The sequence below is a fragment of the Trichomycterus rosablanca genome, chromosome 5 (assembly GCF_030014385.1).
Source record: "Trichomycterus rosablanca isolate fTriRos1 chromosome 5, fTriRos1.hap1, whole genome shotgun sequence".
Lineage (NCBI taxonomy): Eukaryota > Metazoa > Chordata > Actinopteri > Siluriformes > Trichomycteridae > Trichomycterus > Trichomycterus rosablanca.
The window spans coordinates 37,393,721-37,410,649 of NC_085992.1; the positions used below are offsets into that span (position 1 = coordinate 37,393,721).

Sequence of the window (16,929 nt, forward strand, 5' to 3'; positions counted from 1 at the left end):
TTTAGGCTTGTACTTAATATTGCTGGTTTATTTAACGTCTTAATTTCTTTTTTAAATGCATTTTCCCCTAATTTTCCTTCCATTCTAGTTAAATCCAGTTACTGACCGAGGAGAGCCCCCTCCGACATGTGTGCAGTAGTCGACTGCTTTTTTTCACCTGCGAGACACACACTGATCTCCGCTTTGGATCACTGTCGTGTTGGGAGACCTCTGACAGAGACTGAGCTTTCTTAAACTTATATTGGCCCTATAATGACATGCAATCGGTCAAGATATCCAAAGCAAACCCAAAACATATATGAATCTCCACCATGTTTGATCATAGTGACCAAGTATAGAGATGTTTATTTCTAATAAAGTATTTTTCCATTGATATTTAGGCATTTTTTAAATGAATTTTCCTCAATTTTCCTCCAATTCTAGTCGAATCTAGTTACCCAATCGCTTTTTGCTTCTTCTACTGCTGCTGACCTCCACTCCTGACTGAGGAGAGCCATGACTGACGTACGCCCCCTCCCACACGTGTGCAGTAGCCGACTGCTTTTTTTCCACCTGCATGCATGTTTTTTTTTATTTTCCTCCCAGTTGAATCCAGTTACCCAATAGCATTTTGCTTTTTCTACTGCTGCTGACCTCCACTTCTGACTAAGGAGAGCCATGACTGACGTACACCCCCTCCGACACATGTGCAGTAGCCGACTGCTTTTTTTCACTTGCGAGACACACACAGATCTCTGCTTTGGGTCACTGTCATGTTGGGAGACCTCTCACAGTGACCTACCTCACTTAAACTTGGCTCTATATTGTGCTCCAAAATTCTTTGGTAGTCTTCAGATTTTATGATGACATGCAAACGGTCAAGATATCCAAAGCAAACCCAAAACATCTATGAATCTCCACCATGTTTGCCATAGTGACCAAGTATGGAAATGTTTTTTTCTAATAAAGTATTTTTATATTGATATTTAGGCTTTTACTTAATATTGCTGGTTTACTTAACGTTTTAATTTCTTTTTTAAATGCATTTTCCCCTAATTTTCCTCCCATTCTAGTCAAATCCAGTTACCCAATCGCATTTTGTTTCTTCTACTGCTGCTGACCTCCACTTCTGATCGAGAAGAGCCATGACTGACGTACACCCCAGGTGGCAGTAGCCGACTGCTTTTTTTCACCTGCGAGACACACACTGTTGGAAAAACCTCTGACAGAGATCTAGCTTTCATAAACTTGGCCCTTTATTGTGCTCCAAAATTCTTTGGTAGTCTTCAGATTTCATGATGACATGCAAATGGTCAAGATATCCAAAGCAAACCCAAAAAATCTGTGAATCCCCACCATGTTTGCCATAGTGACCAAGTTCTTTTCTTATTTTCTTTGTAAATGGTACAATGTGCTTTACCAGAAAGCTCTAATTTTGTCTTATCTGTTCTCCCAGAAGGATTATGGAATAATGTGCAAGTAAATTGGTAAAATATATTTAGTGACACTTTTTATTACAGAGTATGATGTAAATACATAATTATAAAACAATTATGCAAAGTAAAACAGAATGTAAAACATATACTGTACATTTCAGGACCCAACCAGGGTCTTTTTACAAAGCATTGTATTTACAATTACTTTTACGCATTTATGTTGCACTGGTCTTAACAAGCACCTAATTTAAACAGTAGCTCTTAGGAATGGTATTTTTTAAACAGCTAGACCAAAGACTGAATTCTTTGTAAGGGAAATCCCTCAATTTAACATTTCCAAAAAGTTTCAGTTATTAGGCAAATTTTTGGGCTCTAGGGATTTTCCAATTGGATAATCCCCCATCTACCAGAACATGTGTTATGATTCATCCTTACCCCAAAGCAGAATAATAGTGTGCTAAATGAACTGCTTTAAACTGGTTTCTTTTCTTATTATTGTTTTCTAGTCATCAGAAGTATAATACATTCAGTTTGAGGCACAACATTGGCTTTATAGGCATAAGCATTATAAACAGCTTAACAAAACATCAGGAAATTACATAAAATAAATCAGTACAAGAATTTGTTATGCAGTCTTTGTTTCTTTAGCTCGACTTTAGAGAAGAAATTACTGCATGGGTGGATGGAATCCTGGACACTTTCTGAGCTTGTTTGCTTTTGATGCTCACTGAAGGTTTTTTTTATGTTTTTGAGGACTGAGTTAGAGAGGTTCGCCTTGAGGTGCAGCCAGGCAGCGACATGTTCTTCACTGTAAAGGGTAAAAAAATGCATCAGTTTTTACAGCCCATCATTAGTTGTTTAATCACAAATACTCTAAACTGAAAGAGCAGTACCTGAGGTCTGGGTAATCTTTGGATAACATGACTAGCTGTAATTCAATACACTGTGGATCCTTAAGTGTCAGCAGTTCAGCTAGTATGGGCAGGATATCTTCCAGTCCATTTGAAGTTGACCCCTGTGCATGACACCAAAAGAAATTACACAAAGTTCAAATAAATTTTGTGTGTAATCTGAAGCATTTTTATTATCTTAACATTTCCCAAGAAAAATAATATACACTTGAAATCGCCCACAACTGATCAGGGTTACAGCAGATCTGGCACCACCAGACAGTGAGGAATAACCCCACCCCAACATGGCACTCCAGGCAGAATAACACGGACTGGAGGCAAAGTTAGAACCAAGATAACCAGCACCCTGGTGCTGTGCAGCAACCATATTACATGCTGTGCAGCTGTGGCATCCATTTTTGTTAATTATTGATTAAATATGGTCTGATAGTTTAGAATTATACACATCTTTTTCTTTTATCCTTGGGGCAACCTTTTTTAAATTTGCATGATGTGCCTGCAGGACACCAACGCAATGCAACATTTTGTTTTATTGTAAACTGATAGATAAATAACCAACTCGTGAGAAATTATTCTGTTGTATTTTCTATTTTCAAGAATTCTTACATTGTTTGTTTGATTGTAGCATGGTTTATTTTTTACATGAACATATTTTTTTAAGAAGATAAATTATAAACTATTAATAAATTATAAATTATTGATAAATTATTAATTATTAATAACACAACTCTAATTAGCTAAAAGACATGACTTTTGAGGAAGAATTGAGTTTATTTATAATACTTTATAATATTTATAATATTTTAATAAATATTAACACATGATAATGCCCCTAGATCTGTGTCATATAGAAAATGCACCCTGGTGCTGTGCAGCAACCACATTACATACTGTGCAGCTATGCCAACCATTTCTTTGTTCATTATTTATTAAATATGATCTGACTTTATCATAGTTAAAATTATACAGATCTTTTTCTCTTATCACTGGGGCAACCTTCTTTAAATTTGCATTATGTGCTTGCAGGACACCAACTCAACTTCTCATTGTGAACTGATAGATAAATAACCAGCTGGTGAGATCTTTAAGAATTCTTACGTTTTTTGTAAGTGTAGCATTATTCATCTTTACATGTACAGATTTTTTTAAAGAAGATAAATTAGGATTTTTTTTTATAGGTAGGGCGATTTACAACTCACAATAAGCTAGAAGACCTGACCTGAATAATTTAGTTTATTTATAATATTTATATAACAGAATTTATTAATAATATTTTTTTATTCAAACCTCATTTCTAGTAAAGGTGGGGCATCTTATAAAATGCAATAAAATACAAGAATCTCTAATTTGTTCATTTAATTTAATTTAAAAAGCTCAGAGCTAATTGGACTCTTTGCCACTTTGCCAAACTGTGCCAAACGTTGTGAGAAAATAGTTTGTTTAATTTAAACCATAGATTATTAATATAAGTTCTTAACCATCTACCAAACATAATATTGTGAAAAGATCCAGCTAATCTGAGAAAAAATCTCAGTCCATAAAAGGCAAGGTCAGAAACCACTGTTGAATCTGCATGACCTCTTAACCCTTAGATACTGCTGATAGATACTACCATCCTGTTATTTTGATAAATATTAACACATGATAATGCTCCCAGATCTGTGTCATATAGAAAATGTATGATACAGCATGAAACGGGAATCAGGCAACCATGGCCTGTTGAGCAACTGAAGTTCTGTTTTTATCAAGCAAGAATAGGCAAAAATTCCACTTGCAAAACTGCAACAATTAGTTTCCTTTTCATATACTATGAAGAATGCAATTAACAGAAATGGTGGTGTAACCCAGTGTCCCATTTCTCTTTTTTAATCACACACACTCCTGGTTTATTCAGTTATCTCTGATTCGTCTGACTCTTCGCACGTAACTGTACTGTATAAAAACTGGCAGTCTTAATAAAAAATCAGATCAGCCTAACATCTGTATTGTGTGTCTGGTTTCTCCGTTTCTTCTGGCTGACCCTCCATGCACGGAATCTTACCTGATTCAACATACCAGAGTGATTACACAAGCTAACAGTGAGCCAGAATTATCCTTTGTGTTTAATAAAGTAAAAAAAGTACAAAAGTGTGTCTTAAGTTAAGTGTTTGTCTAGTACTGTGAATGGATAAAGGTCAGACCATATGTTTGGTGTAGAAATCCTGGTAATTCCAATAGGTTTACCATCCCCCCCCCCTCCAAGTGTGTGTGTGTGTGTGTGTGTGTGTGTGTGTGTGTGTGTGTGTGTGTGTGTGTGTGCGTGAGACACTTACGGCCTTAGTAAAGAAGGTATGTATTTTACGGCTGTTATCCCGTAACGCTTCCGCTGCTAGATGTTGTTTTTCCTCATCCTTAAGTTTAAGCTTCTTTCTCATCATTTTCTGCACATACCTCACCAGCACTTCCTCATGAAGCTGACCGATTAACTCCTGCAAGTAGATTAAATGTTAAGAACTAATCAACTGAGTGTGACATACACCGATCAACCATAACATTAAAACCACCTCCTTGTTTCTACACTTACTGTTCATTTTATCAGCTCCACTTACCATATAGGAGCACTTTGAAGTTCTACAATTACTGACTGTAGTCCATCTGTTTCTCTACATACCTTTTTAGTACTTTCACCCTGTTTTTCAATGGTTAGGACCCCCACATGACCACCACAGAGCAGGTTTGTGTTAGTGTGTGTTGTGCTGGTATGAGTGGCACAGCAGACACAGCAGCGCTGCTGGAGTTTTTAAATACTGTGTCCACTTACTGTCCACTCTATGACAATCCTACCTAGTTGGCCCACCTTGTAGATGTGAGGTCAGAGACAATCGCTCATCTATTGCTACTGTTTGAGTTGGTCATCTTCTAGACCTTCATCAGTGGTTACAGGACGCTGCCCACAGGGCACTGTTGGCTGGATATTTTTGGTTGGTGGACTATTCTCAGTCCAGCAGTGACAGTGAGGTGTTTAATCAGTGCTGCTGTCTTATCCACTCATACCAGCACAACACACACTAACACACCACCACCATGTCAGCGTCACTGCAGTGCTGAGAATTATCCACCACCTAAATAATACCACCTAAAAATAGAGCATAAATAATACCTGCTATGTGGTGGCCCTGTGGGGATCCTGACCATTAAAGATAAGTGTGAAAGCAGGCTAAACAGTATGTAGAGAAACAGACGGACTACAGTCAGTAATTGTAGAACTGCAAAGTGCTCCTATATGGTCAGTGGAGCTGATAAAATGGACAGTAATTGTAGAAACAAGGAGGTGGTTTTAATGTTATGGCTGATCGGTGTGTCACACTACTAATAAAGTAGTCCTTACATCTGTAAATAAATGTACTTTGTACCTGGAAGCATATTTGGTCTAGGTTTTGCATTTTTTGTAGGTGAACATCCAGCCCATCAAGTAATTCATTACACACACTTTCATTGTGCTTAAGCCAGTCCTGGGTGCCCAGTTTTGAATACTTTCCCTGTAGAAGCATGCACAACTTAAGGAAATTATGAAACTTTATGTAAAAGGTAATAAAGCAAGATCATAAACATAACTTTTTTAGCATTTGGAGACTCTATACAGTATATACAGTGCTTGTATAACAAAACATATACAGTATCTTAATTACCTTCAGATCATCATGTATAGGCTTTGTGAAATAACCATGGCAATTATCCTTTACACTGGCCAGCAAATTAATACAGTCGTTCTTAATTTCTTCAGGAATGCAATCCTTGGTCGTTAATATGTAATTCCTAAATCAACAGCAATTATTATAGAGCAGTCATTTAAAAGTATTTCAAAACTGTAATGTGATTACAGTCATTTTAAAATGCTTACCTAAATTCTCTTATACAGTGGAGGTTGGCCTTCAGCACAGCGTCAGTGTTTTCCAGGTTATCCTTAATAACTTTTTCAAGAAAACTCTGGTAACTAAAGAGGCGAATACATTAAAGACATGAAATACTTTTCTAAATTGTGTCTACAAGAATTTACCATATGAAATATGAATGAACTGTAAAGAAGATACATTTAAAATAAGAATGCAAAATTAATACCCAATACTCACTCAGTTAGGAATTTGTGTATCTGGTGTGTGATCTTGAGAGTTTTTGACCCAAAAGGTAATATGTTCTGTGCTGAGGTCAGAACACCATGTATACACTGCAAGAAGTAAGAAATGTGTCTGCATTCAGGTCACACATTCATTTATTGCTCCCTTTACATTAAATCTGATAACAAATTTTAAGCTTTAGTACCGGAATCAAATCATGGGCCAGTGGGCTGTAGTAGCACTCATCCTGTAATTTGGGATCGATGGTCTCCTTGCTGCTTAAAGCATTTTGAAAACTTGTCTCCAGCTCAGCCTTAAATATATGTAAGAAAATAGAAAATAAAGGTCATAACAGATACAAGTCCAGACATCTTAACACTTTATCTGTATATCTAGATTTGAAAAAATACTTATAATTATTGTTTTGGCTTTATTTATTAGTTAGACGTCAACTACCTAAGAAGATGTATTTCTTCAGGATGACAGTGTTCCCATTCAGTGTTCAAAGTGAAGTACAATAGACCCTTGACTTACGAATTTAATTGGTTCCGAAGGGCTGTTCTTAAGTCAAAATGTTCGTTAGTTAAACCAATTTTTCCCATAAGAAATAATGTAAATAGAATTAATCCGTGCCAGACCTCCCAACCCCCCCCTTACCTAACCTTTCTAATGTCTTAAATGGTCTTTTTTGTTATTAATACAAGTATATTTGCCCTTTAATCTTAAATTATAGAATATACATTACTGTAATAAACAATAATCAACAACAATACACAGTAGTACTGTACTGTACATAAACACACACATCACATTTGAGTACAGTACGTGTGCTGTAACATACACCATAATACGTTTCCTTCTTTTTTTTAATAAAATGTATCTACCAGAAACAACAATAACTCTCATATTTCTCTATTATTTCCTTTTTTATTTCAATAGTGTTGTATTGTGTAGGTGTAATTGCATGAAAGAATAACTTCCTCTCACTCACTGTCCCCTCTGTCTGATACACAGTGACAGCTACTGGCAGGAGTAATTATACAAAACAAATAATAATAGCTTCATTCTTTGAGGCCATTTTAATATAGAATTTTACAAAATATAAAGACTGAAAAATAATATAAACACCGAAAAAACACCGTCTGCTCTCCGCTTACTGTATATATATATATAGAGAGAGAGATGGTCGTGGCATCACGTGTTTCGCGAATTTCGGTTCGTAATCCGAAATTTGTTCATACGTTAAGTTGAAAAAGATCGTTCGTAACCCAAAATGTTCGCGTGGTAAACCGTTTGTAACTCAAGGGTCTACTGTATACTGCATGCTGACACTGATTTAAAATAAATGTCCATATTCCTTTAAACCTGTAAAGTATAAGAAATTAATTTTATTTACCTCAATATAGGTGAGAAACTGGTTCTCCAACATTTCATACACGTTGTCAGGTAGCAATGGCTGAAGCTTTTCATAATTAATCACTTCAGAAAGCTCTTTTTGTCTCAGAATTCTAAAAAGAAAAGCAGAAATGTATGAGTATAGGCCTGGAATATAGTTCTGCAAAGTTCTGTCTAATTATACTAATAATATTACTATGAGTGTGTTGTTGTGCTACATTTGTTGGTAGAATTGATCATCCTGATAAAAATTTATTCCATTAATACATTATTTTATGTTCTTGTTATTGAGTTACAGAATATGTCACTGGGGCGTCTATCACTTACCCAGGGTAAAGATTATTCACCCACTGCAGTACATATGTGCAGTCCTTATTAGCAAGTCCATAATCAGTGATTTCCCTTAGTTTGGCACTAAATGCATTATGGTATAGTTCAGCATAAAACTGGACTACATTCTCTTTTGGGTAGCAGTTCTTCACATGTTTTGCTACTTGAAGCAGGTCTTCCTTTAGTCGTTTAGCCTTGGCTGTGATTTCCAATTGAACTGAAGACTTCAAGTTAACATCTGAGTCTAACTTTGCCTCCTCCATCCGCTGCTCAACCATATTTTGAAGTAGTAAATCATGGTTTTTTTTGCATGCCCTCGGCCTCCAAGGAGGTCTTTTACTTTTCTTAATACCTTCCCATCTCTTGTCCTGTTGCTCCTCTTGTTGGATGGCTAGGACTGCATTTTTTAGCAACTCCTTGTCTTTTTTTGTTTGAACATTAAGAGAGTTCCCCACTGATGACCATATTTCATTAAATAGGTCTTCAGATTTCTTATTTAGTTTTTCCTCCTTGTCTTCTTCTTCCTCCACCATGCTCTTACTGAATCCAACTCCATCTCGCTTCAGTGCAAACATACACTCCTCTTGACTTATCAGCTCCTGTCCTGCTGTTGCAAAGTTCAGCTGCTGAAGGTTCTGCTTAGAACTCAGATTTTCTTTAGTGGACACAACCAAAATGATTTAATTAGAATACAATGAAACTTTAAACAGCTTGCACAGATAATTGACATTATAACACTATAACTATCTTAAATTGATGGTCATATACACACAATTTTTTTATTTTCTTACCTGTAGATATACTGTCACTTTGCACCTGGCAATTATTTTTGGGTACTTTTGCTTTAAAAATGTGTCCTTTTCCTTTGAAAAAGGGTGCCTTTTTGTCTTTAGTGGTAGAATCAACAGTCATGTTTTCTGTAGGACAGAAATAAGATTAAGATTAAGATAGACTTGTAGTTATAAAACAAAACTTTGTTTGGTAGCTCTTCAGTGAGATCAGCAGCCATAATAAAATAAAAATAAGATAAAAAAATATTAAAATATATAAAAAAGTACAAAAAAGATATGACTCGGTGAAGCATAAAATAAGCTAAAATGATAAGAAATATGAGTATTTACTTGGTGAAACAATATGGACATATACATATGCTTAATTAAGGTGTGTGTGGGGTGGGGGTGTAACGGAGGCTACAGCTCTGGGGAAGAAGCTGTTTTTCAGTGTGTTAGTGCGTGTCTTGATTGTCCTGTATCTTTTGCCCGATGGGAAGGGGACAAACAGTCTGTGACCTGGGTGGGTTGAGTTTTTATTTAATTATCTATTTTTTCCCACTTTTTTCCCCCCAGTTTTTATCCCTATTCTAGTCATGTCCAATTACCCTGATTGTGTCCTCTATACTGATTCGACCCTTTTGCCGCTGACTGAGGACGCCACTCAACTGACTTGCACCCCCCTCCGGCACGCAATCAGTACAGCCTGCATTTTTCACCTGCACGAGCCGAGTTCATACACAGAGAGACACTGCGCACGGAGGGTCACACCCCCCTCAATGTTATTCCTCAGCCCTGTGCAGGCACCGTCAGTCAACCAGCAGGGGCCGCAGTTGTACCAGTTATGAGGACCTATGCTCCGACTCTACCCCTAAGCCCCTGAACAACAGCCAAACGTTGTTCATACTGCCGCCCAACCCAGTCGGAAAGGCAGAGCTGAGTTTCGATACGATGTATATAGAAACCCAACTCTGGTGCGCTAGCGTACTTTACCGCTGCACCACCTGAGCGGCCTGGGTTGAGTTTTTGATAATGTTCCTAGCCCTCTTATGTAGGCAGCTAGTATAAACTGTGTCCAGATTTGTGTGCATTCCTAACTATTTTTTCAGTATTTTTCAATTGTTAAAAAATACACCTGTAACAAGAAGTTTAAAACACTGTAAAAGCACAGCAAAAGTAGCAGCAAGTTTCAAAATTATCCCAATGTAACTTTGACTTAACCGATGTTAAATTAGATCAAAATAAATTAAATATATAAACAACAAATCATAGTTACAAATAGTACATACAGTGTATCACAAAAGTGAGTACACCCCTCACATTTCTGCAAATATTTCATTATATCTTTTCATGGGACAACACTATAGACATGAAACTTGGATATAATTTAGAGTAGTCAGTGTACAGCTTGTATAGCAGTGTAGATTTACTGTCTTCTGAAAATAACTCAACACACAGCCATTAATGTCTAAATAGCTGGCAACATAAGTGAGTACACCCCACAGTGAACATGTCCAAATTGTGCCCAAATGTGTCGTTGTCCCTCCCTGGTGTCATGTGTCAAGGTCCCAGGTGTAAATGGGGAGCAGGGCTGTTAAATTTGGTGTTTTGGGTACAATTCTCTCATACTGGCCACTGGATATTCAACATGGCACCTCATGGCAAAGAACTCTCTGAGGATGTGAGAAATAGAATTGTTGCTCTCCACAAAGATGGCCTGGGCTATAAGAAGATTGCTAACACCCTGAAACTGAGCTACAGCATGGTGGCCAAGGTCATACAGCGGTTTTCCAGGACAGGTTCCACTCGGAACAGGCTTCGCCAGGGTCGACCAAAGAAGTTGAGTCCACGTGTTCGGCGTCATATCCAGAGGTTGGCTTTAAAAAATAGACACATGAGTGCTGCCAGCATTGCTGCAGAGGTTGAAGATGTGGGAGGTCAGCCTGTCAGTGCTCAGACCATACGCCGCACACTGCATCAACTCAGTCTGCATGGTCGTCATCCCAGAAGGAAGCTGACGCAGAAGAAAGCCCGCAAACAGTTTGCTGAAAACAAGCAGTCCAAGAACATGGATTACTGGAATGCCCTGTGGTCTGACGAGACCAAGATAAACTTGTTTGGCTCAGATGGTGTCCAGCATGTGTGGCGGCGCCCTGGTGAGAAGTACCAAGACAACTGTATCTTGCCTACAGTCAAGCATGGTGGTGGTAGCATCATGGTCTGGGGCTGCATGAGTGCTGCCGGCACTGGGGAGCTGCAGTTCATTGAGGGAAACATGAATTCCAACATGTACTGTGACATTCTGAAACAGAGCATGATCCCCTCTTCGAAAACTGGGCCTCATGGCAGTTTTCCAACAGGATAACGACCCCAAACACAACCTCCAAGATGACAACTGCCTTGCTGAGGAAGCTGAAGGTAAAGGTGATGGACTAAACCCAATTGAGCACCTGTGGCGCATCCTCAAGTGGAAGGTGGAGGAGTTCAAGGTGTCTAACATCCACCAGCTCCGTGATGTCATCATGGAGGAGTGGAAGAGGATTCCAGTAGCAACCTGTGCAGCTCTGGTGAATTCCATGCCCAGGAGGGTTAAGGCAGTGCTGGATAATAATGGTGGTCACACAAAATATTGACACTTTGGGCACAATTTGGACATGTTCACTGTGGGGTGTACTCACTTATGTTGCCAGCCATTTAGACATTAATGGCTGTGTGTTGAGTTATTTTCAGAAGACAGTAAATCTACACTGCTATACAAGCTGTACACTGACTACTCTAAGTTATATCCAAGTTTCATTTTTATAGTGTTGTCCCATGAAAAGATATAATGAAATATTTGCAGAAATGTGAGGGGTGTACTCACTTTTGTGATACACTGTACATTTAAAGCCATTACTGACAATGATAGATAGATAGATAGATAGATAGATAGATAGATAGATAGATAGATAGATAATTGTCATAATTGTATGACACAATAATATTGTCCAGAATATTAGAAAATATTTACCATAACTCCTTTTGCACTATTTTGCACTATTTTGCCTAAAACATTAATGACGATAAAAACAGAAAAGACTAAAACATTTAATTCACAAATTCATAGAAACTATAAAAATCTGAAATTTTCTCAAATCTTTGTCATTACAGTCTTTATTGGTAAAAAAAAAAAAGAGTATTTAAATTAGACTGTTCCCCTAAAATAATAAAGTATATCACGACTGATTACTAAAATGCTTAGTTAATTATAGGAAACAGTGAAAATTGTTACTATTTTGAATAAACTGTATTGAACATCTCATAAATTCTACTATTTAATTATGGTCAATAATAATAAATACCTTACATATTAACATTATTATACTTATTTGCAAAGACTTACCTATGTTGTCTAGATCTACTGCAAGAAGTTTGAAGTTCCTGTGCTCAGCACTGTTGACTGTTTTATTCTGACAGACAATTTATACTGTAGCAAGATGACGCAAGTGTGCTGGGAAGGATTAAGGGGAGGGGAGGCGTCACGGGAGGAGGAGAGGGATCGCGAGATGTGGACAGTGAGATAGTTTGGCTCGCGAAGTTTCCTGTGCAGCAGTATTCCGGAAAGTACTGGCATCAGGATGCAGATGTGCATTTTATGACATGCTACAGATTTATCGCATGCACCCTGCATGTGCGCACAGACCCAAACAGCTTAAAAAAGCATTTGCAAAAATACCCTTTAAAATCCCAAACCTTGTGGATTTATTTATTTATTTAAATTTTAACGTCATGTTTTACACACTTTGGTTACATTCATGACAGAAACGGTACTTATTTGTTAAACAAGACTCATCAGTTCACAAGTTTAATGTCAAACACAGTCATTTTTTATCTCCAGTTAACCTGACTGCATGTCTTTAGATTGTGGGAGGAAACCGGAGCTCCGGGAGATAACCCACCACCATGCAAACTCCACACAGAAAGGACCCGGATTGCTCCACCTGCGCGACAGGGCTACTCACTGAGCTACCCCCAAACCTTGTGAGCATTATTCAATATGAAACATGTTTTATGTAAACATGGGTGGCACGGTGGCTCAGTGGGTAGCACTGTCACCTCACAGCCAGAAAGTCCTGGGTTTGATCCCCAGGTGGGGCGGTCCGGGTCCTTTTTGTGGTGCTTTGTTTTCCCTCCACAGTCCAAAGACATGCAAGTGAAGTGAATTGGAGATACAAAATTGTCCATGACTGTGTTTGACATTAAAACCAATGAACTGATAAATCTTAAGTAATGAGAAACTACCATTTCTGTCATGAATGTAACCAAAGAGTACCACAGATTTATAGTCTCAAAATCCATCTAAGATAAGGTCGGGCCCAGAGAATTACACAGCATTTCTGCATAGAACTGATGTACAGCTTTCTCTTTGTGTAATAGCTCTCGCTTTGTGTAATAGCTCTTTCTCTTTGTGTAATAGCTCTCTTTTTGTGAGGTTTGTGTTGCATGTCTTGATGCAGTGGTGGACAGTGTTAAGGGACAATGGTTTTTTCAGGTACTCCCATGTATGTATACATATCATAGCAGGGCCGGAGTGGGCCCCTTTTTCAGCCCGAGAGTTTCATGCCCAAACCCGGCCCACTTTTTCCACGGAGGAACATTTTGAATAAATGAAACAGCAGCTAGCTCTTACAATGCCTTTTTATTGGGTAAAAGTATTTTTTGTACTGTTGTCAGTTAAGTAAAGGTTTTATTACTGCATTTTACAACATACCCCAGCTTTTTCTAAAATAGGGTTACAAAGGAAAACATTAACAGACTATATGGTAGTTTAACAGTGCAAGAATTTAGCATACACTTACCGTTGTTTTGTCTACGCCTTGAATGAAAACAGGCTGATAACCTACTAAAGCAGGACAAACGGGACGCCATGAGGCCGCAGTGCCTTTCTGAAGTAATAATCTTAGTGTAACTTTTCTCTCACACAGTTCACAGGTGTTCTGTGCATTTATAGTAAATCATGTGAGATTACATTTTAGATACAGGATGTGGTTTGTGGTTTCCACCTTTAAGATTTCCGCCACACTTGTTTGCAAAATGCTGTCACCCTAACAGTAATGTTTTTGTCTGTTATTGGTAAAGTGGGTGTACATGTGTACAGACATTTTCCCTGTGCCCATGTCCATTTTCTCTTTCCTCAAAAATTAATGCAGAAGGTAAACTGGTTTTATTGTCCTTCAGTGTGAGCATGTGACTTAATGTACTGATAGCTCAGTGGTTAAGGTGCTAGACTAGTAAACAGAAGGCTGCCGGTTCAAGCCCTGCCACCACCAAGTTGCCACTGTCGGGTCCCTAAGCAAGGCCCTTAACCCTCAATTGCTCATCGTGTTCAGCTTATTGTGTAAGTCGCTTTGGGTAAATGTAGAGTATTTTACTTTATTTTTTACTTTTTACTTTGTTTTTAACATTTTCTTTTTATCTATTTGCTTTCAATTCCCTTTTGATTTTCCCTTGCTGCTTACACCCCCATGCTGACCAATGAGAGCCTGAAGACTATCACACACCACTTCCAATATGCACAAAGTTTGACTACTTCCATTTACATTTTCGGCATTTAGCAGACGCTCTTATCCAGAGTGACCTACAGAAGTGCTTCCATAGTAAACATTACCCTACTCTGGTTTAAGTAGACAACAGTCCAAACACAAATCTGCTGAATCGCTGTTAGAACCCAAGTTTTGAAAAGAGCGTTAGTGAGTAAGTAAGTACAAGTCAGCTTAAGTGCCTAAATTATCATAGTCAAGCCTACAAGTGGTGAATTATCACAGCAAGTCATACAACGTATAGAGAGAATCATGCTATGCCTTTCATGACTCATCCACCACTTAGGCTCTTTGCTTTGGTGGGCTAGTGTTGGCTAATACTGCAGGGGTTTGTTGAAATGAATAAATGTTTGTGATGTAATTACTTTAGTTATGCCAACATTTTGGAGCAGCTGGTAGAGTTGCTACATAGCAACATAGGGACCAGAGTTCAGTCTTCAGCCATGGTCACTGACTGTGAGGAGTTTGGCATAGGTTTGGCATAGGGTGACCGTGCTTTCTCAGTCGCTGCTCCCAGACTGTGGAATTCATTACCTCATGGTATCAAATCCCAGACTTCAACTGATGCTTTTAAAACTTGTCTTAAAACTTACCTTTTCTCTCTGGCATATGAAGATGGTTAACCAGGTGTTTCTTTGACTCCCGCTGTTTTTTTTTTTATATTCTATATTTATTAAGCTGTACAGCACTTTGGTTAGCTTCAGCTTTTAAATGTGCTTTATAAATAAATTGAATTGAATTAAATAAGTTGACTTTCTCTGTGTTTGTCTGACAGTTAGTCACATTTACAGATGTTGCACTCCATGAATACATACAGTTATAGAAAAAGAGTGAGATAAAAGGTATGTTTTTAGCTGGGTTACAAAAGAAGGAAATTAAGATCAGAGACGCAGTCTTAGTGGTAATGAATTCTATAGGTCGGGTGCCATAACGCTATCTGGTTTACAGTCACTGTCCATTTTATCAGCTCCACTCACCATAAAGAAGCACTTTGTAGTTCTACAATTACTGACTGTAGTCCATCTGTTTCTCTGCATGCTTTGTTAGCCCCCTTTCACCCTGTTCTTTAATGGTCAGGACTCTCCAAGGACCACTACAAAGCAGGTATTATTTGTGTGGTGGATCATTCTCAGCAATGCAGTGACACTGACATGGTGGTGGTGTGTTAGTGTGTGTTGTGCTGGTATGAGTGAATAAGACACAGCAATGCTGATGGAGTTTTTAAACACCTTACTGTCACTGCTGGACTGAGAATAGTCCCCAAACCAAAAACATATGCAACCAACAGCGCCCTGTGGGCAGCATACTGTGACCACTGATGAAGGTCTAGAAGATGACCAACTCAAACAGCAGCAATAGATGAGTGACTTTACATCTACAAGATGGACCAACTAGGTAGGAGTGTCTAATAGAGTGGACAGTAAGTGGACACGATATTTAAAAACTCCAGCAGTGCTGCTGTGTCTGATCCACTCATACCAACACAACACACACTAACACACCAATACTTTGTCATTGTCACTGCAGTGCTGAGAATGATCCACCCCCTAAATAATACCTGCTCTGTGGTGGTCCTGTGGTGGTCCTGACCATTGAAGAACAGGTTGAAAGCAGGCTTAGAAGGTATTCTTTATAGATGTTGCACTTCATGAATACATACAGTTAGATACAGTTAGAGAAAAACAGAAGTAAATATTGCATTCCCATTCACATAAATAATAATAATAACAAAACACCAATAATAATAATAATGTTGCATTAATATAGCACTTTTCTAATACAAGGCTGCTTTACATAGCAGGAGGGGTAAAAGGAAAAAAAATTGAAAAAAACATGTAGAACAGAGAAGGAAAAAGGAAGTACTGAGAGAAAATAAAGGTTTTTTTAGCTGAGTTTTAAAGAAAAAAATAATGAGCAGAGAGACGCAAACCTTGTGGTAATGAATTCCTTAGATGGGGTGTCATAACGATAAATGATTTACCACTAGCAGTACCTAATCTGAATTTAGGCACAGACAAAAGACCACTATCAGAAAACCTAAGTAATCGTGCAGGACAGAAAGGGTAAAGAAGTTTAGATAAACAGACTTGTGCCTGGCCATGTAAAGATTTGAATGTGGACCAGCCCCAAGCTACCTTCAAGGTCTAATCAAACCACGCAACCTCCGAGCCACTAGTCTCGCTCGACTTGATCCTCCACCCAGGACTAGAGGAAGACCAGCATCCCAGCACCCAAGTGGTGGAACGAACTTCCTCTGTCTGTCCGAACATCTGAGTCTCTTGCTGTCTTTAAAAAATGATTAAAAACCCACCTCTTTACTAAGCACTTAAGCTGACCTGTACTTACTTGCTAACGCTCTTTCATTTCTTTAAAAAAAACAAGAAAGCTTTGGTTTTAACAGGTTTTAGCAGATTTGCGTTCTTGGACTGTTGTTT

The 16,929-nt window shown here is 38.2% G+C and overlaps 1 protein-coding gene across 1 annotated transcript; it reads right to left on the bottom strand.

The window, feature by feature from the left end:
* Window positions 1-1,487: 1,487 nt before the first annotated feature.
* On the bottom strand, window positions 1,488-12,335 carry tnfaip2b (tumor necrosis factor, alpha-induced protein 2b). Its single transcript, XM_062995157.1, has 12 exons — window positions 12,298-12,335; window positions 8,937-9,062; window positions 8,143-8,800; window positions 7,817-7,928; window positions 6,626-6,733; window positions 6,436-6,530; window positions 6,207-6,299; window positions 5,995-6,121; window positions 5,719-5,844; window positions 4,639-4,794; window positions 2,309-2,430; window positions 1,488-2,223 (listed from the first exon to the last, which is right to left on the bottom strand). Exons 2-12 carry the CDS (start codon window positions 9,055-9,057, stop codon window positions 2,025-2,027), a joined length of 1,917 nt encoding a protein of 638 aa, XP_062851227.1. The 5' UTR covers window positions 9,058-9,062; window positions 12,298-12,335; the 3' UTR covers window positions 1,488-2,024.
* Window positions 12,336-16,929: the final 4,594 nt, after the last annotated feature.